We start from the raw sequence: 18,736 nt of genomic DNA, 5'->3' as shown, positions 1-18,736 counted from the left end.
CAAGCGCAAAAGGTGACAAGACAAACAAGACACCACAAGCACAAGCCATTCACGTCGGAGCCAACCATAACCTTTTCTCCCCTGCCTCAAGTTTTGAAGGGTCATCGACAAGAAAGAGGAACGCCCACACCCGCCAACCCCCCCAACTAACTATACCACCGACTCTCTTCATCGACTTAATCTCTGCCAATCGAGTGTTCTGAAGAGCATATTTACCCAACTTTCACTATTCTTTTGCGCAACAGCCGATACCCCCTCCATAAAAAAAAAACTTCTTTTAGATCTGGCAGCCTTACCGCACGAGCTCTTTTCTTCCTTTGCTGTTGACGCCGCCCCCGATTTTTTGCGTCGCAAAGCACAGCTCAACCTGGCCACGCCCCCTCTCCGATTCTCCGCCGTCTCTATATCAAAGACGCGACGAAGCAAACGAGGCCATTTTCAATCCGAACATCGATCCGCGACCGAACGATACCTGCTGCTGAGACAAGCTCGAAATTGGCTGCCTGCTTGCTCGCTGTGACAGCTTGCCTCTTGACCCTTCCTCATATTTTTGCCCTTTCTTCGCCCAAGCAATGGCCAACGTGAGCTCCATACCCTTTTTATTCCATTTTCTTCACCTCAACAAAGCTTCATGCATTGCACATTGGAATCGCGCTGTTCAAAGGAACTCTTGTGGTTTCATCTGGGCCGTTCTCAACAGCTTGGACCTGCCCATCAACTGTTTCATCCCTCCTATGCGAATGGAAGTCCCTTTGATGCAGCTCTCTACTTTGAGGTCCCCATGCTGACCTATTGCTACTCTTTGGCAGCAGCAACAACCGAGACACCCTTACGGCGGCAACCAAGGCTTCATGGCAAATGGAGCTCACAACGTAGCTGTTCCTCCTGGCGCCACGCCGCTGCTACCAAACCAGGGTCGCATCATCCAGACCGGTCCTACTCGAGTCCTTTGCATTGCCGACGTTCGAGGTAAGATTTAATTGCGGAGACCCTTCTGGTAGTACAAGGCCCAGGCCAGGGTGAGCTAAAACTGAACATCATATAGGAAACCTGCGATCATTGAACGATCTTGCAAAGCAAGCAAACGCAGACTACGTTATTCACACCGGAGACTTTGGTTTTTACGATGATACTTCACTGGAGCGCATTGCCGAAAAGTGTGTAAAACATTCTGCACCTTTCGCTACAAGCTAGGCACGAACTAACAATGTGGCGTCTCTAGGACCTTGAAACATGTCGCCCAATACTCTCCGTTGATCAGCGAGTCCGTCAAGAAGGCCATCCAAGTCGGTGGAAATGGTTCAGTCAAGTCACGATTCCCTCCTTCTGAGCTCCCACTCTCTGAGCTATCGATGCTTCTGAACGGCGATTTCAAGCTCGATGTTCCCGTCTACACGGTCTGGGGTGCCTGTGAAGATGTGCGCGTGCTGGAGAAGTTCCGCTCCAAAGAGTACAAGGTGCCTAATCTCTTCATCATTGACGAGGCGCAGTCGATGCTCCTTGAGGTTTCGGGCGTCAAGCTCCGACTGCTGGGTCTTGGTGGTGCCGTCGTGATGCACAAACTGTTCGACAACGGCGAGGGTAGGACAACGATCGCTGGAGGACAAGGTACAATGTGGACGACGTTGCTACAGATGGGCGAGCTGGTCGACACAGCCAACCGTGTCTACGACCCAACAGAGACTCGCGTGTTCGTCACTCACGCCTCGCCTGCCCGAGAGGGTATTCTCAACCAGCTCTCCGTCACACTCAAGGCCGACTTCTCAGTATCTGCCGGTCTTCACTTCCGATATGGCAGCTCATACAACGAATTTTCCGTCAACCCCACGCTCGACCACTACAGAGGAAAGCTTGCTGCAAGCAAGGCTTCTTTCAACGATGTTTGGGAAACGGTCAAGGCGGAGGTTGAGCCGGCGATCCAGCAGAACGAGGCTCAACAGAACCTACTCAAGAACGCCCTGGGTATTGTCGAGAAGATGCCATCAACTGCGGCCGGAGGAAACCCGTTCGGTGGGCAAACGTCAGCTGCGGTTGGGCAGGTTGACGAGAGCGCTTTCAAGAACATGTGGAACTTTAACCTGGCGGACGCTGCTTTTGGCTACTTGGTTCTTGAGATTCAAGATGGTCGTATTGGTACTGAGATGAGGGCTCAGGGCTTCAACTTCTCACACCGTGGCGCAAAGCAGCAGCCCAGCACGGCAGCCGCTGCCCCCTCCGCTCCTGCTGCCCAGAGCGCCCCCACAGCCGCTCCTATCCCCTCGCGGCAGCAATCCCAGGTCGCCCCTGTCCCCAAGGCATCGCCGGGGCCGCAGGCCAAGCCTGGAACCCCGAAGCCTGCGCCCTCGCAAGGCGAAAGTGAGAAGCCCGCGCCCGCCAACGGCGCAGCGCATAGTGGCGAGGCCCCCGCGGTGTCGCCCGCACCCCGGGCCAACCACGAGAACACTATCGGTCTTTTCGTCATGAACGCCCAGAGCGACGAGCAGGTCCGCGACATCTTTGCCGACGAGGACAAGGCCAAGATTGCAAAGATCGACAAGTGGGGAGCCACGAACAAGGTGGTCCACTTCAAGACGGTCGAGGAGCGCGACGGCGCCATGTCACGACTCTCGGAAGAGTACAAGGGCCAGCGCTCGCACGAGGACCGCAGCAAGCCGCTCGTGCGCATCTTCCAGCACCGTGAGCGCGAGAACCGCGGCGAGCCTAGGGAGTCGACAAAGAGCTATGGCAACCGCGGCGGCGCGGGCACGTGGGGTAGCAGCCGTGGTGGCAACGCTGCCGGTCAGGACCGTGGTGGCTACAGGAGTGCCGGCGGTGGCACCGCCAGCGACTCGGAAGGAGCCGGACGGAGGGGTGGCCGTGGAGGCAGGGGCGGACGTGGCGGTGAGCGCGGCGATCGGCCAGAGCGTGGTGAAGGTCGGGGAGGCAGGGGACGCGGTCCGCGCGGCGGGTTGAAGGGCGAGGGTGGTGGTTCCGGCAGCCCAGCACCTGCCTCTGCTGCCCCCTCAGCTGATTAAAACAAGCCAAAGAGGCCAAAAATTATGCATCCTCAGTGGAAGGGTTTTTATTTTGAGGGGGACTCTGTCTGGTTCGAATCCCTCTTGATTGGTCTCAGGATTAATTGGTCTTATCTTTTTTTTTATTGCAATCTGGTGCAAACGCAATCACTCTCTAGTGGTTCAAGCTACAGTAATCACGTCTTTATGCTATCGGCCTTCCCTCTACACTAGTCTTTGTTCTTCAAAACTGCTCTCTCCGAAACGCTATGCTGAGATAGAGGGCAGATACACTTTTTTTTTTATTTCCTTTCTTGCTGTCGTTTAGTTAGGAGATATTATTTTGCGTTGTGGCGGGATGGGGTGGTTCCTTTTTTTTTCCTCTTTTTTTCTTTCTTGTTCGCCTTTACACAAGGTCTGCAAGTAGATTTCGGTGCGTGTAAGCAAAAACAGAAGACGCTAAAAAGGGTTGAACTTCGGGTTGCACAGGTATACTTGAACCAGATAATGTATTGAAGCTTGATTACGCAGTATTTATTCTTTTGCATTACCTTATATCCTTGGTATAGATGGATTTGAGTTTTCCATTTGCCCTGTAGTCATCTCGTCGAATCGTACCTGTTCAATCGACAATGCGTACGACTGTTTCCCTGTCTTTTTTCTTCTTCTTTTTTTCTTGTCGCTCAGTCGATAAACTGGTTGTATTCACTAATACGTATCTCACAAATGTCAAACAGCTTCTATACAGCAGGATATAGATTAGCACAGGTAAACGATGTTGTATTTGGTTGGCTTGGGCTGGTGTCGCAAGACTGTACGGCGGCCGAGAGGCAACTGTTCACATTAATCTCGTTTTTTTCTTCACGACTGAAGACGAAGAGAAAAATCATCGCGGTGGGTTCGATTTATGTGATGGTATTGTACATTTTATAATCTTAGCATCGCCTCCCCCTCCCTTTTCTATTTGTCTTTTGGTTTTTATGTTTTGTTTTTTTGGTCTTCCTGGTAGCCCTGCAGACACGGTGGTACAAATACATGAGATGATGAACATTTTGTACAGTGAAAATAAAAGGAGAGTGAAAGACAGAGAAAAGAAAGGTCAATTACAGCCTCAATGGTGAAACGGCACCAAATATCAACCGTCCAACGGCTTGACGCCCTTGTGGATGGCAGCCACGCCGCCCGTGAGGTCCTCGTAACCGTCACCCGAGACCTCAAATCCAGCATCGACAATCATGTCGCGGAACTCCTCCTGGGACGGGAAGCGCTCGATGCTCTCGACCAGGTACTGGTAGCTGTCGCGGTCGCCGGCGACGAGCTGGCCGATCAGGGGGATCGCGCCAAAGGACCACCGCTTGTAAACGGCGTTGAAGAGCGGGTGCTTGTCGGCCTTGCTGAACTCGAGGCAGGCAAAGACGCCGCCGGGCCGGAGGGCGCGGTACGCCTCGCGCAGCGCCGCCGGTATGTCGGTGAAGTTGCGGATGCCAAAGGCCACCGTGTACAGGTCCAGCGAGCCAGGCGCGGGTACGTTGTGCCTCGGCGTGGCGGAGGAGTTGGGAGCCAGGAAGTCGGTCGCATCGGCCTCGAGGAAGGACAGGGCCGAGAGCTGGGCCGGTGGGAGGGTGGCCTCGGCGCGAGCGCGGCCGACGGCCAGCATGGAGGCGTTGATGTCGGAGATGGTGACGCGCACGTTGGGGTTCGCGTTGAGCACGTGCGCGTTGTGTAGCATGCGGAAGGCGATGTCGCCCGTGCCGCCTGCCACGTCGAGGATGTGCTGCGGGGACGGCTTAAGGGGGTCCGAGGAGAGGCCCGGGTTGAGGGTCCGAACGAAGTGGTCCCTTTTGGTTGTTTGGTTTGTGTGTTAGCAAGGTGTAAGAGCAGGATTTTGACCACATCGAGGGTTCAATAGCCTGTATAAAAAAAAGACATATGCTCTTCCAAGAGCTCCAGTACGTACTTCCAGACCCGGTGCCAACCAAAGGACATAAGATCGTTCATTTTGTCATAAGTCTCGGCGACATTGTGAAAGACGTCGGCCACACGGCCGGCTTTTTGTGATTCAGGAACAGTCTGAAAACCAAAGTGCGTTGTACGCTCGGAGCCAGCGGCATTGTTATTTGAGGTTGTAGTCTCGTTGCTGGACGAAACATTGCGTGAAAATTGTAAGACTGGAGGTTGTGAATATGATGTTATCGACGAACGCTGCAAATTTGAGCGGCATTGGCGAGCCGCCGCCCGGAGTACTGTTTGTCGCGCGGCCATGTTGTGCGTTTTATGTATTATGCGACTTTGACGCGCTCGGCGGGCAAAGAAAAAAAAAGAATATACAGGCTGCTGTCAAGGAGTTTCAGACAAATTCGTCAGTCGTCGTCCCATCAAAGTCGCGCCAAAAGTCTGGTGTTGCCCGTGGCTAGTGCGTGCCAATGCGCTAAGATGTGGCGGCTTGGCATGGGCCCATTAAATTCGTTTAAAGCTCTGGTATCCTTGACAGCTTTATTCGGCCGAGGGCGGAGGGGGAAAAAAAAGGAAGAAAAAAAGCCCCTTGACAATATAACAGTTTTTTGTCCAAACCACTTAGAGCACCATTTTCACTTTCCACTCACATTTCGTTTTTAAGCCGCCGAAGAATCAGTGGCCCTATCCTTTGCCTCCAAGGTGTTTGTGATGAATTTATTCATGACCGTGCGGGCAAAGTAAATGGTGAGTCCAATGATTGCAATCATGCACAGTATGATGATCACGACGGTGCCGTTCTGGTTCATGTTGTCGTTTCCGAATATCTTGCTGTGGGAGCAATAATGGTTCAGTCGTTAGAAGAGTTGTTGGTGACTAAGGTATCGAGATGGATTAGATTTCTTGCCTTGGTAATTTCCTAGACGCAGTGAATGTGGGAGCAAGGTTTACTTGAGAGATGCCACGCTCACTGATAATGCCGAATACCTAGGCTTCCCAGTCTTTCTCATGTGTTGTTTGGTTTGCGAGCTTGAAAAGCTTGTCAGTTCGAACACCGGAAAATATAGCGTGGTTGGCAGAGGCAGCACAAAAAATGTCTGGTTACGTCGATCGGGCAAACAAACGCCAGGACACCAGCCAGCTGCCTTGGTGCCTAGGTTGCCGTGTGCCAATAAGCAGTGCGAGCTCAACTAAAACCGCCGGCTGTTAATTCAGGACCACTCGCAGTTAACAAGGTCCTGTTGCAAAATAAGAGGTCAAATATCGGTAAGCTGCGGCAAACTACGGCTTCAACGAATCCTTGCCTCCTTCAAACTCCCCAACATCATACTCCTCTGGATATCTTTCAATGTGGTCTTTCAGCTCTGCCATCTGCTTCTTCAAATCCGGCGTCATCTCCTCATATACGTCCTCGAACATGGCACGGATCGGCGGCTTCTTCTCCTTTTCCGCGTCTGAGAACGCCTTCAGGATTTCTTTCCGCAACCTATCACGCATAATCTTCTCCTTGTCGTCATCCCACATATCCTTGCTCTCCATCCACTTTCGCAGCCTGGAGATTGGGTTGTCTCTCCGCTTCCAATCCTCGACCTCTACGCGCGCCCGGTAGGCGAACGAATCGTCAGATGTGCTGTGGTGCCCAACACGGTAGGTAAGACACTCGAGGAGGACTGGCTTCCCGCCGTTTTCCAGTGCCAACTCCCTCGCCTTTTTTGTGGCCTTGCGCACCGCCCAAATGTCGTTGCCGTCAACTCGAACCGTATCGATTCCGTAACCAACACCACGGCTAGCAATTCCATCTCCCTTGTATTGTTCCAGCGAGGGGGTCGATATGGAGTAGCCGTTGTTCCGGCAGATGAATATGACAGGGCATGCCCTCGTCGCCGCAATGTTGAGTGCGGCGTGGAAGTCGCCCTCCGAGGCGGCGCCCTCGCCAAAGTACACAACTGCAACCCGTTCCGGTGCATCTGGGTTTGCGATGCGCTGCATCTTCATCGCGTATGCTGCTCCGGAAGCCTGGGGTATCTGCGTTGCTAACGGGGAGGATATTGTGTGCTGCGGACGCGCCATTAGTCTCTTGTCAATTTACGGGGCTTGACAATTCAAGAAGGGTGGAATGTTACTCACCATGTTCAGCTCCTTGCTTCCATAGTGAACGGGCATATTCCTTCCTTGGCCCGGGTCATACTTGTTCGCAAACAGCTGGTTCATAAAGTCCCTGAAAGTCATACCGCGATGCCTGTACACGCCCTGCTCACGATATTGACAGAAGATGACGTCTCTCATCTCCAAAGCCGATGCGGACCCGACACAGACGGCCTCCTCGCCAGCCGATACCATATAAAAGCTGACACGTCCCTGCCTCTGTGCGTCAAACATGATGGAGTCCATGACCGAGACGGCCACCATATCTTCGTATAGCTTAATGACTCCTTCACTGTCCAAGTCCGGCTCAAACTCCGGATCCACAACGACACCGTGCTGGTCTACTATGCGGTACGTCGGCATCGCGGGATGCTGCTCCGGGCGCTCGAACTGGAACTTGGTCGTGAACTCGCTCTTGACCGCGCCGGGAAATGACACGAAAGTCGAGTCGGGCTTTTGTTTGAGCGTGCTGGTCGCCCTCATTGAGGATGCGCTGCCTAAAGCAGTTGGTTGAAAGGAGCCGATTTTTGGCGCGACGCGACCGTGGTTGTGGCATCTTCGGCCGATGGAGGAGGCTGCGCCAGGGAGACGACCTCGCATCTTTTATGTTTCGTCGGAACTGGCGTCCAAACCAAGCTTCAATTGGTGCAGTAAGATCTAGAAAAGAAACAAAAATAAAGAGATAGATGTTGCGATGGATTTGTCTACTTGAGGCGGTGATATTGAGATCTAAGGTACAAGTAGGTAAGGAACACATTACCTTGGGTGCTCTAGTCTTGAGACTAAGTTGTGTTGTGAGGGGGAATCATTGGCATTGACCGGCCATAGCTACCATGAGCCGGTGTCCCGTTGATAGCCGCGCAACGGGCGTGGGGTAAACAGACGACGTCATCTCTTAAGCCGCGCTCACGTGCCTACCTAATCGCCCTACAGAAAAAGCTTGGGGGCTTCAGTATAGGTAGGTTAGTTCTAGACTAAAATGTAGACGTGCCACTAACATGGAACATTTTAATCATCTGGAGGACAGAATGGTCATACCATTCGCACAAAAAAAAAAAAAAAAAAAAAAAAAAAAAAAACCAAGAGCTAGGTGACTAGGTAAGTAGGTACCTAACATATATGCACAGGTTTTGCTGGGAGGGGAAAAAAAAGCTGATGTTTGGGATTTTACCGAGTAGCCACCACTAAGTAGAATCAAGTAGATGATTAGCCCATCTTGGCCACCTGAGATATTAGACTAATATAAACATAAACATAATTATACACAGTCTGTACAAAATAGGTAACTAAAAGACAGTGTAGCAGTGGATAGGTAGGTAAATGAGGTATATAATTGCGATGAATGCATTCGGCCATCGGGGTTCTCGAGTCAAAACGAAACCCGAGTTGCTCGAGTCACGTCAACTCATCTTCCAAAGTTGGATGATGTAACGACGCAACCAGCAACAAAAGTTTACAATGTGCTTGCTGTATGTAATTTCTGTGCAAATTTGTCCGCCTTCGATGCGCTTACTAGGATAGGATTTGTGAATGGTCATCGCTGTTTCATTATCATTCCAGACCACCATAACGTCAACCAAAAAGGAGGGGCGCACCGGCACAAATTAGAATTTAACCAGCGAAACGTCGTAATGACAGTTGCCACACGGTCCGGGAACGAAGCCCGACGGTTTCTGAATGTTTGCTCTGCACACTGACGGTCGATAGGGCGGACAGGAAAATTATCTATCTACTACTTATTTCATTAATGTGTGTGATGTAAAATACCATGTAGTATATCAAATATACCAAGTCGGGGGTTAATAACATAGGCCAACAATGAGAAAATGTCCAATCTACGACACGTAGGCTAGCTTCGTAATAGATCCGGCATCGCTCCTCTCGGCCCACACAGTCTGGACCCAGACGGTGCGGTCGCATCCAGGGCTCACGGTAGCGCTGGACTCGCTGCTGACAATGTGATAGGGTACGACCAGGTACGCCAAGCGCACTGAAGGTAGGTTGACCCATAGACACTCAGGCCAGCGCAGGGGTCCCCGAAAGTGTTGGCGGCCGTCGGGGTGAATGGGCAAGCTCTGTGCTTGATTTGACCGGAGCCGCCTGGGCCCTTGCCTTGCGGTTCGGACACAAAGCGCAAACTGTCACAGGCAGCCAGCCTAACTAACTGTCGGTGATTGATGACTGTACAATTTCTGGCCTCTCTGCTGAATCAACATCGACCCCGATAAACAGATGCTCATGTGTCCATGAGTTCAGCCGGGCGTCCAAATCAAAATCATCTATGCTCCATCCCCCCTCGACCAACCAACCAACCAACCGACCACCCAATCAACCCCTGAACACAATACGTTTAACAGCCAGCACAGCACTGCATCGAGAATCCCGCCCTCCGACTGTCGTGTCGCCCGCCCCTCGCCGTGCCTAATGGCGTAATCCATGGCAGAACGAATGCCATCTAATCCGCCGCGCCAAAGATCGGTCGTTGTCGAGAACAATCATCATCATCCAGCAGCCTTTGGGCTCCCGCGTCCGGATTTCCCTGCGCCCGTCACCGATACCGCCGATAACGAGCCGTGCCCCTCTTCATCCGTCGTGCCGGCCGCTCCTGTAGTTTCTGGCGCAGTGTCGGTCAAGACTGCTCCTTCCTCGCGTCAATCGCCATCATCAAGGTACATTCTACCTCAACTGCCCGACCGTCTTCTCGTCTTCCAAGTGCCAATACAATACATAACTTCCCGCAAAATCCCGCTGCACAAGCCCAGTTGCATGTTCTGGACTCTGTGCTTGCCTTGAAGAGGTCAGCCAGCGCCTGCGATTGTATCCTACCTAGATTAGAAGCCCCGCGGAGTCGTGACAGTGCAGTGCAGGCAGTGTCTGTGTCGGTGTCCGCCCTTGTTTCTGTTATCCTCGCAGGCGGCGGTGGGCTGAACTTTTGTTTTTATTTTATTTTATTTTTTTTACCCTCTCGCGTTTCTTCCCCTTCCACCACGTTGCTGCCTTCAGCCTCTAAATTCCAGGTGACAAATTGGCTCACCGACGTTCCCCTTTCCGTCTCTCGGACCAACCTGCTTAACAACGGTGACCTGCCATCATCCGCCCCGTTCCAGGTGCAGTACAGTCATTCTGGCGGGCTCACCTACAGTGCACGCCACCAGGATTCTGCCCGCCCGTCATCGCCAAACCCGACTCCTCCACTTCACCGACGCACTTTGGGCATCCGACACCACGCACACAATTCCACCCACCTCACTTTGACTTTGAAACTCCCGTCGCTGTCTTCCACTATCAACTCACCCTATCCCATCACTTTTTGACCTTAGAGCACTTAATACAATTCGCGTGGTTTACTTTCGTCGTACTTTTGCATCACCGATCCCTACATCACGCTATCCTCTTTGCAGCTCACTTCTACCGCCCTCGCAAAGACCAGTCTTGGTCGTCGGGCTACCTAAGTCGCTGTGGACATGACACGCCCGAATCCTGGTTGTTGATTGATTTTTGACTCTTTGCAGTCGTACTCACACATGTCCTCATGTCTCCCAGAATCACCCGATCGTCGGTTCGTCACGCCGCAAACCAAGCAGGTCCGCCGCCCTCCACAACTCCTGCCCCAGGTGGCGCAGAACCCGACACGGCTGCTCCTGCTGCCTCACCTACCGTTTCTGCCAGTCAGACCTCGCGTGCCACCACCCGCAAGCGGAAGTCAAGGGATTCCAATACTTCACAGGCCGAATCTCCGGACCACACCGCGGCATCCCGTCGACCTAAACGTCAGAAGCCGGTTACCGAGTCGTCTGTAAAACCGCCTTCACAGTCTCCTGCCGCTTCCACTAGAAGTCGAAAGGGAAAGGCTCCTGCTGCAATGTCTAGCCCAGAGTGAGCTTCGATTCGTCCTTGTTATTATCTAACTCCGATTGCGGTGAGCTTGAACTGACTAGCTCCACACAACTACAGTCCCAATGTCGGGCCGTCTGGCCCACCTGATAACGCCACATCGGCATCCTCGAGTAGGAAATCCAGCAGAAGCAAGAAGAACACACAATCCTCGGCAGGTGAGTTTGTCTTGCTCTACTTGTCCAAAAGTTGTTTACAAGAAGAAAAAAAATAAAGAAAAAAAAGCTGACATCGAAAGCGACAGAGTCGAGTACACGACCCCAGGGCTCTGCAAAACGCCGAACATCTCAACGTCCCTCTAAGAACGATCCAGATCAGGATATGGTCATGACTGGCACCGACGAAGCCGAAAAATCAAAGCCTCCGCCTCCACCAGACCCTGCAGAGCAGCAATCTGGGGACGATAGCGACGAGAACGATGATGATGATGACCAGAGATATGACGATGACGACGACGATATCGATCCTTTCGGTAGCTTTGGTGGCCCGCCTCGCGGCCTTGTGGGAGGTCTTCCGATGTTGCATACTCTTATGTCTGGGATGGGTTCAAGACTTCGTTCCCTCATGGCCAACCTATCAAACAAAGAGGATCCATCAGTACAGCTCATCGCATTGCAAGATTTGTCCGAGATTCTCCTCGTATCAAACGAAGACAATCTGTCTGGTCATTTTTCACCAGATGCCTTGGTCAAAGAACTTGTGGCTCTGATGCAGCCCCACGAGATTACAGGAGAGGAGAATCCAGAGATAATGCTACTGGCCTGCCGCTGCCTGGCCAATCTGATGGAAGCACTGCCACCAAGCGTCGCCAACGTTGTGTATGGAGGGGCAGTCCCTGTCTTGTGCCAAAAGTTGCTTGAGATATCTTTTATCGACTTGGCAGAGCAGGCCCTAAGTACTCTGGAGAAGATCTCTTATGAGTACCCAGCCAGCATTGTTCGCGAGGGTGGCTTAACAGCTTGTTTGTCATACCTGGAGTTTTTCCCCACAAGCACACAACGAACAGCCGTAACTACTGCCGCGAACTGCTGCAGAAATATTACAGAGGACTCGTTCCCAGTCATCAAGGAGGTTATGCCTATCCTGCTCAACGTTCTCAACAGCAGCGATCAACGAGTTGTGGAGCAGGCGTCTCTGTGCGTGTCACGCATCGTCGAGAGCTTCCGATACTATACTTCAAAGCTGGAGGAGCTTGTCAGTGTTGATCTTCTCAAGGCCGTACTCCGATTGCTCCTCCCGGGCACCACCAATCTTATTTCACCGAGCATTCACACCCAATTTCTCAGGGTTTTGGCCCACACAGCTCGAGCGAGTCCACGGCTGTCGGCTGAGCTCTTCAAGCTGAACATTGTCGAGACGCTGTACCAGATCCTGACCGGGGTATCGCCTCCAGCCGGTACTGATGATGTCGCCTCTAAGCTGGACAGTGTCCTCATAATGCAGGCCTTAATTCATCGTCCTAGGGAACAGATCATCGAGACGTTGAATGTCATATGCGAACTATTGCCTGCGCCTCTTCCTGTTTCATCACCACAGCAATCAGAGATATCTGTCTCGACCGCAGAACCAGCAACCCCGTCTTCCCAGGCGTCTCGGAAAAAGACAACAAACGAAAAGAGAGTAGAGCTCCTTGAGGACTGCAAGGAACAAGTTCGCCGTTTCTGTTTGATCTTATTCCCTACCCTCACGGATGCATTTTCTAGTACCGTCAATTTGACAGTCCGCCAGAAAGTCCTCACCGCACAACTCAAAATGTTGTCAAACTTGGACACGGACATTCTGACTGAAGCCCTTAAAGTTGTGCCTTACGCTTCGTTTCTTGCTTCAATTTTATCGCAGCAAGACCATCCTAGCCTCGTTATGTACGCCCTACACGCTACCGAGCTGCTTATGAGCCGTCTCGATAGCGTCTATAGGTACCAGCTATATCGTGAAGGTGTCATCACGGAAATCACCAAGCTTTCCATTGAGGAGGATAAGCCGGCAGGAGAGGATGACAAGAAGTCCGCTGAGGAAGCAGGGTTGGAAACACCCGGGCAGTCGTCCGCCTCGGCCGCTGCTGGAAGCAAGGCTGCCGACCACGGTTCAGATGAGGAAAATGGTGACGAGGAAAAGGATGATGACGACGAAGATGACCACGACGTGGATGAGGATGGTGAAGATGGCGAGGATGCAATGCGCTCTCATCACTCATCTGACGACGAGAATGACGAGGAAAACGAAAACAACCACAGAATCGAGGAAATGTCAGCGTCGCCGGCTAGTTCCGAAGGTTCCTCGATGTCCATCGATGGTCCAGCTCGTCACATCATTGCTCCTATGGATTCCATGCAGAAAGCCATTTCGGATGTTGCCAAGAAGTTCCTTGAGACGTACGAAACGGAGAAGCACAGCAAGGTTATGAAGAAGAAGGCTACCAAGATTCTCGACAGTCTCTCAGCGCTCGCAACGGATATCGAAGTCTTCTACCTCCAGCGCAGCTCTCAGAGCGTAGATGCCTCCAAGGGTGTTGAGTATTTCAAGCAGCTTGCGTCATACTTCGATTCTGACCAGCTGGAGAGTGTTACAAGTGCCGAGCTTCTTGCATCAGGACTGGTGCGGGTTCTTGAACGGGTGTTTAGTAATCCTGACGAGAGCCTCGCTGCGGCTGCGCAGTCGGACTTTCTGCAAGTTTTCATGGGCTACACCGTCAAGTCAAAACCAAAGACTGCCACGGCAGACTCGCCGGCTACCCCCTTTAGTGTCATGATCCATAAGCTGCAGGATTTACTAAGCAGATCGGAGCATTTTGAAGTCATCACAGTCCATCAGAATGCACTCGACGGCAATCGGAGCAGTGCAGCATCAATGCTGGCCAAGCAGATCAGGCTCAGATTGGTTGCTGACGATGATTCAGATATACCTCGGGCGTATCGCAATATCATGGTCAGTATCCATGCCATTTCGACATTCAAGTCCCTGGACGATTACTTGCGACCTCGCATCAGTCTTTCGGAACGACCTAGGAACAACAGCTCTAGGAGTGTCCTTTCAAGGGCTATGGCCGCACTTGCTGGTCATCCAGGAATCCCTCTAGAGGCGGCCGAGCGGCTGGCTGCCCGCCTGCCGGCTCTGGCTGCAGGTGGAAGCCCTTTCGGTGGCCCTAGTGCAGGGTCGTCGTTGTTCCAGCCCTCGCAACCGTCTGCGTCTCGATCTACCCGCAAGACCAAGAACAAATCCAACCCTCATCCGGAGTCCCCGAGTACGCCAGACCAAGCTTCGCCGACATCTCGCGATAAAGCTGTGCTCCGACGGTCAAGCAGACGACAGGCTGCATCGGCGGATACGCCCCCTCCACCTCCACCCCCTCCTGACGAAGAGGAGAGCCTGGCCAATGCTCTTGAGTGTGCCGATGAAAAGCAGCTTTCTGACGGTGACGACATGGGAGAAGCTAGTGCGCTCGATGCGATAGTCGGTGAGCTCGAAGAAGACATGGGAGACGAGCCAGCGGTGGATCCTACAGCTGTTAATATGGAGGTTGCAGCTGGTGGGAAGATCACCGCGAGGAAGGACGATGGGACGCGTGTGCCAACTCCGTCACAGGCAGCCGGATCGACTTCAACCGCACCACCATCGGCCAGTGGCATTAGTAGGGACAGGACCAGTGCCATTAGTGCGGCCTTCCAAAGTCTGCAGAGTACTCCTACCCCTGGTGGGCCTTCAAGACCCCTTTCATATGCTGCTGCGGTGCAGGCAACTCCACAAGACTGGCACATCGAGTTCAGCGTGGATTCCAAGGTGATTCCCAATGAAACTACAATCTACCGGGCGATACACAGCCCGAACGCGATTGTCGATAGCAGCGTCAGCCGCAGCGTCTGGTCTGCTGTACACTCAGTCAAGTTTCGCCGAGTTCCTGGTCCACCTCCAACCTCTGAAGGCTCACCCTTCGGTGCATCTTTCGAAGGAGGTGCAGGCACTGTGGATGAGAACGGGACGCCTGCATCTCTCAGCAAGCATCCTGCCACTACATCAATCTTACGCCTTCTCAAGATGCTTCATGATCTAAACGCCAATATTGATGACGTTTTGGTAGAGAACAAGGAGGCATTGAAACTCAACATCGAGCCACTGTCGCAATTTGTAAATACAAAACTCACGGCAAAACTCAACAGACAGTTGGAGGAGCCGTTGATTGTGGCGAGCAATTGTTTACCCAGCTGGAGTGAGGACCTGGCTAGGCAGTTCCCATTCTTGTTCCCCTTCGAGACGAGGCACCTGTTTTTGCAGTCAACTTCATTTGGCTATGCACGATCCATGACAAGGTGGCAGAACGCGCAGTCTCAAGAGGAATCGCGTCGCGACCGTAGGGATGAGCGTCCCTTCCTGGGCCGCTTGCAGCGCCAGAAGGTGCGCATTTCCAGATCCAAGATACTCGAATCTGCAGTGAAGGTCATGGAGCTGTATGGTGCAAACCAGAGCATCCTTGAGGTGGAGTATTTCGAGGAAGTTGGTACTGGTCTCGGGCCTACCCTGGAGTTCTACAGCACGGTGTCCAAAGAATTCTCAAAGAAGAAGCTCAAGCTTTGGCGCGATGCGGACCCCCACGACTCAGACGAGTTTGTTTCCAGCCCCAACGGCCTATTCCCGCGACCGATTAGTGAGGAAGATGGCTCGGGAAGCAACAGCGATAGGGTTTTGGGTCTGTTCAAGATTCTTGGCAAGTTCGTTGCCAGGTCAATGATAGATTCCCGAATCATCGACATCAATCTTAATCCCATCTTCTTCAGAATCGGAGATGAGAAATCGGGAGTGAAGCCTTCGCTGGGAGCGGTCAAGATGGTTGACCCAGCACTTGCACGGTCACTGATGCTGATCAAGAAGTTTTCCTTGGCGAAGAAGGAAATTGACGAAGACCCTTGCCGGACGCCTGCCCAGAAGGTCGCCGACACGGAGCGTATCACGCTTAACAACATCTCTATAGAGGACTTGTCATTGGATTTCACACTACCCGGACAGCCCCATATCGAGCTTATTCCAAACGGGGCTCAAATCAATCTTACTATGGACAACGTGGATCTTTACCTCGACAAGGTCATTGACATGACCCTCGGAAGCGGAGTTCGTCGACAGGTCGATGCCTTTCGCCAAGGTTTCTCTCAGGTGTTCCCTTACGCCGCCCTAAGCGCTTTCACTCCGGATGAGCTTGTGTCTCTATTCGGTCGTATTGATGAAGATTGGTCACTTGAGAGTACGTCAACCCTGGCTTTTCTCCTCCTTATCGCTTGTTTCGTTTACTGACTTTCTTCCTCCAATTAGCACTTATGGATTCAATCAAGGCCGATCACGGCTACAACATGGACAGTCTCAGTGTTAGAAATCTCCTGCAGTTCATGAGTGAGCTCTCGCCTGCGGAGCGACGCGACTTCTTGCAATTCACCACGGGCAGCCCCAAGCTACCCATCGGAGGTATGTTAAACCGCTTGATATATGTGTTTGTAATTTATTGCTGACGCTTTTTTTTTTCTTCTTGTCACAGGGTTCAAGAGTCTGAATCCCATGTTCACGGTGGTATGCAAGCCAAGTGAGGAACCTTACACATCAGACGACTATCTTCCGAGTGTGATGACATGCGTCAACTATCTGAAGCTTCCGAACTACACCGATATTAATGTCCTCAGGAAGAGGATGACAACAGCTATGAAGGAAGGCCAGGGAGCCTTCCACTTGTCTTAGCTTTTAGCAAGACTGGGACTCGTAATGCCGGATATGTATTTATTATTTCGATCGCCACCCATATTTCCCGGCAGCAAGGATCCTTGCCAACCTTGGAAGGTCCACGTGTGACTTGGCAGGCGCAAGGTTTTTCGGGAATAACAGCGATGACTGCATCAATGAAAGCCATGATGAGAGGCAACAACATTCTGTTTTTGGGGGCGCCTATTTGGGGTTTTATTCTTGTTGCTTGCATTTAAGGCAAAGGTATTAAACTTTAGGCACATGGCGAACTGAGGATGGTTTCGAAATTTCTCCATCCGTTAGTTGGAGAGCAAGGCAGACGAGTGAAGTACAAATTCGCTTGACCTTGATTTTTTATATTCCTATCAGCACCATGTAGCGATATTTTCATTGGCCCTTCACTAGCCTTAAATCAATGGTTTGTAATCTTCCAAGGTACATCGGGGGTTGGAGTGCTGTTTAAACCTCACCTTAATTGGCCTTGATTCTTACGAAGTCTAAAAGGTATATCCCATATACAAAATGAAGTCCGATCAACGATGGAGTTTTAATCCTTTCGCTTTTTTTTTTCTCTCTCTCTTTTTCTTTTTGGCTTTTAACTCTTCTTCCTGATCAATCGCGTCACGCTGAGGCGTCGGGGAGATTTCGCGTTACCGGAGCAAAGATCACAGACGAAACTGGTAAATGTTAAGTCCGAACGCTCAGACCAATTTCGATCCGACCAAGTCTGCCGTTGCTAGGTACTTCGCAGGGATAGCTTACAGTACAGCCAGATCTAAAATGCTTCGGGTTTGGCATTTAATAATTTAGCTGCCTTAGTTGAAGATGTGAAAGTTGATTTGCCGATGGTGGCGCCAGTCTCCAGAAAATACGTAGAGCCGTGCCTTCTGTCACCGAAAGAGCACTGCGTCAAGTCAGTGGCCAAAGCTCACCTCACCAGTCGCAGATGCCTTGGCGTGGAAGTTTTTAATATATTTAAAAGTTAATAGCAAAACATAAAAAAAAATGTCGCTATTCATGCAAAGCTCAAAAATATTAAAGAGAAAAAAAGAAAAGAAAAAAAGCGCTCAGTCACTTGTCTTCAGTTGCATGTTTTCTCTCTCCTACCCTTACCCATGGAACGCGATGGACGCGTTTGAATGATTAAGCCCAGAATTAGGATATTTCTCAAGCCTCGGTACTTTTGAATGCCGTTGTTACTTTGCGATTTTAAACAAGGTACCGATTGTTTAATGAGTCCGGCGAAAGGGTGCCGGGCTTCCCGTGCCCCTCTTCTGCGCATTTTGGCTGGGTCTCAACCAATGGGAATTGATTCTGGGGACCCTTTAGAACTTCTGGAGAGCTTCCAAGGAAAGCTAACTACCCCACGTTCTTGTGGGCTGCAGCAACAACAGAAATGGCAAGGCAAACAAAGTTCCGACAGGGGTCTGGTCAGCAGATGAGAACCGTATTCTCTTGCATCTACTGTATCTTTTTTGCTTGTTCGGATCTCTTCAACCAACCAACCGCACGTCTGTTCCCCCCACGCACAGACCATGGGAAATCATCCCATGTTACATACACCTCACCCACCCGCGCTACACAACCAATACTCACACCCGTTATCGCCCGCCTACCTCCTTCTTGGCTTAGCTTGGCCCTGGGTTTGCGGCTGGCAGGATCGAGGCTCACCACGGAGTGCATGGAGATGCAGATGTGCACACACACAGTCTATGGTGTGAATGTACAATCTGGCCCCAGCTTTCCTGTCTTGTTTGCATCGGGGTTTGGCGAGATGGCCGCACCCCTGCCCCTCTTTCTACCGTGTATGTTGTGTCTTTTCTTACCCGCCCCCATGTTTGGGTTGTGCCCAAACAAGCTGCTCTTCCGAAGTTGTTTACCTGGGAGACACCGCCAAACAGCCGCCACCGTTGACGTTTCCCTTGCAGCTGTTTCCCTACCATCCCAGCACATGGGGCCTATCATCTCGCGTCTCATGTGTGGCTTGCTCATGCTTTTTTGGTGTTTTCCTTTTTTTTTTTTTTTTTTCTTTT

The 18,736-nt window shown here is 51.7% G+C and overlaps 5 protein-coding genes across 5 annotated transcripts; 2 read left to right on the top strand and 3 right to left on the bottom strand.

Annotated features, from left to right (window-relative positions):
• The first annotated feature begins 49 nt into the window (after positions 1-49).
• On the top strand, positions 50-3,563 carry PgNI_07109 (uncharacterized protein). Its single transcript, XM_031127126.1, has 4 exons — positions 50-581; positions 810-969; positions 1,046-1,157; positions 1,223-3,563. The coding sequence occupies exons 1-4, from the start codon at positions 573-575 to the stop codon at positions 3,012-3,014; spliced, it is 2,073 nt and encodes a 690-aa protein (XP_030981359.1). The 5' UTR covers positions 50-572; the 3' UTR covers positions 3,015-3,563.
• A 342-nt stretch (positions 3,564-3,905) lies between these two features.
• PgNI_07108 (uncharacterized protein) lies at positions 3,906-5,328 on the bottom strand. Its single transcript, XM_031127125.1, has 2 exons — positions 4,951-5,328; positions 3,906-4,831 (listed from the first exon to the last, which is right to left on the bottom strand). The coding sequence occupies exons 1-2, from the start codon at positions 5,253-5,255 to the stop codon at positions 4,129-4,131; spliced, it is 1,008 nt and encodes a 335-aa protein (XP_030980588.1). The 5' UTR covers positions 5,256-5,328; the 3' UTR covers positions 3,906-4,128.
• Positions 5,329-5,605: 277 nt separating this feature from the next.
• PgNI_07107 (uncharacterized protein) lies at positions 5,606-5,755 on the bottom strand (the record flags this gene model as incomplete). The annotated part of the gene is made up of 1 exon (XM_031127124.1): positions 5,606-5,755. The coding sequence occupies one exon, from the start codon at positions 5,753-5,755 to the stop codon at positions 5,606-5,608; it is 150 nt and encodes a 49-aa protein (XP_030980593.1).
• Positions 5,756-5,897: 142 nt separating this feature from the next.
• Positions 5,898-7,865, bottom strand: PgNI_07106 (uncharacterized protein). The gene is made up of 2 exons (XM_031127123.1): positions 7,074-7,865; positions 5,898-7,001 (listed from the first exon to the last, which is right to left on the bottom strand). The coding sequence occupies exons 1-2, from the start codon at positions 7,689-7,691 to the stop codon at positions 6,228-6,230; spliced, it is 1,392 nt and encodes a 463-aa protein (XP_030980594.1). The 5' UTR covers positions 7,692-7,865; the 3' UTR covers positions 5,898-6,227.
• A 1,379-nt stretch (positions 7,866-9,244) lies between these two features.
• PgNI_07105 (uncharacterized protein) lies at positions 9,245-17,346 on the top strand. Its single transcript, XM_031127122.1, has 5 exons — positions 9,245-10,967; positions 11,046-11,143; positions 11,230-16,215; positions 16,284-16,433; positions 16,504-17,346. The coding sequence occupies exons 1-5, from the start codon at positions 10,624-10,626 to the stop codon at positions 16,698-16,700; spliced, it is 5,775 nt and encodes a 1,924-aa protein (XP_030980595.1). The 5' UTR covers positions 9,245-10,623; the 3' UTR covers positions 16,701-17,346.
• Positions 17,347-18,736: the final 1,390 nt, after the last annotated feature.

The sequence above is a fragment of the Pyricularia grisea genome (genome assembly GCF_004355905.1).
Source record: "Pyricularia grisea strain NI907 chromosome Unknown Pyricularia_grisea_NI907_Scaffold_4, whole genome shotgun sequence".
Classification (NCBI taxonomy): domain Eukaryota; kingdom Fungi; phylum Ascomycota; class Sordariomycetes; order Magnaporthales; family Pyriculariaceae; genus Pyricularia; species Pyricularia grisea.
The sequence above is the reverse complement of the archived record's forward strand: the minus strand, read 5'-3'. Positions and strand labels throughout refer to the sequence as shown.

Coding starts and splice junctions, on each gene's coding strand:
- PgNI_07105 (XM_031127122.1), top strand. CDS start 10,624: ATGTCTCCCAGAATCACCCGATCGTCGGTTCGTCACGCCGCAAACCAA. Junction 10,968..11,045: donor GCTGCAATGTCTAGCCCAGA/GTGAGCTTCGAT, acceptor ACACAACTACAG/TCCCAATGTCGGGCCGTCTG. Junction 16,216..16,283: donor TGAAGATTGGTCACTTGAGA/GTACGTCAACCC, acceptor TCCTCCAATTAG/CACTTATGGATTCAATCAAG.
- PgNI_07106 (XM_031127123.1), bottom strand. CDS start 7,691: ATGCGAGGTCGTCTCCCTGGCGCAGCCTCCTCCATCGGCCGAAGATGC. Junction 7,002..7,073: donor GAAGCAAGGAGCTGAACATG/GTGAGTAACATT, acceptor GCGCGTCCGCAG/CACACAATATCCTCCCCGTT.
- PgNI_07108 (XM_031127125.1), bottom strand. CDS start 5,255: ATGGCCGCGCGACAAACAGTACTCCGGGCGGCGGCTCGCCAATGCCGC. Junction 4,832..4,950: donor GGTTGGCACCGGGTCTGGAA/GTACGTACTGGA, acceptor AACAACCAAAAG/GGACCACTTCGTTCGGACCC.
- PgNI_07109 (XM_031127126.1), top strand. Junction 970..1,045: donor TTGCATTGCCGACGTTCGAG/GTAAGATTTAAT, acceptor AACATCATATAG/GAAACCTGCGATCATTGAAC. Junction 1,158..1,222: donor CTGGAGCGCATTGCCGAAAA/GTGTGTAAAACA, acceptor TGGCGTCTCTAG/GACCTTGAAACATGTCGCCC.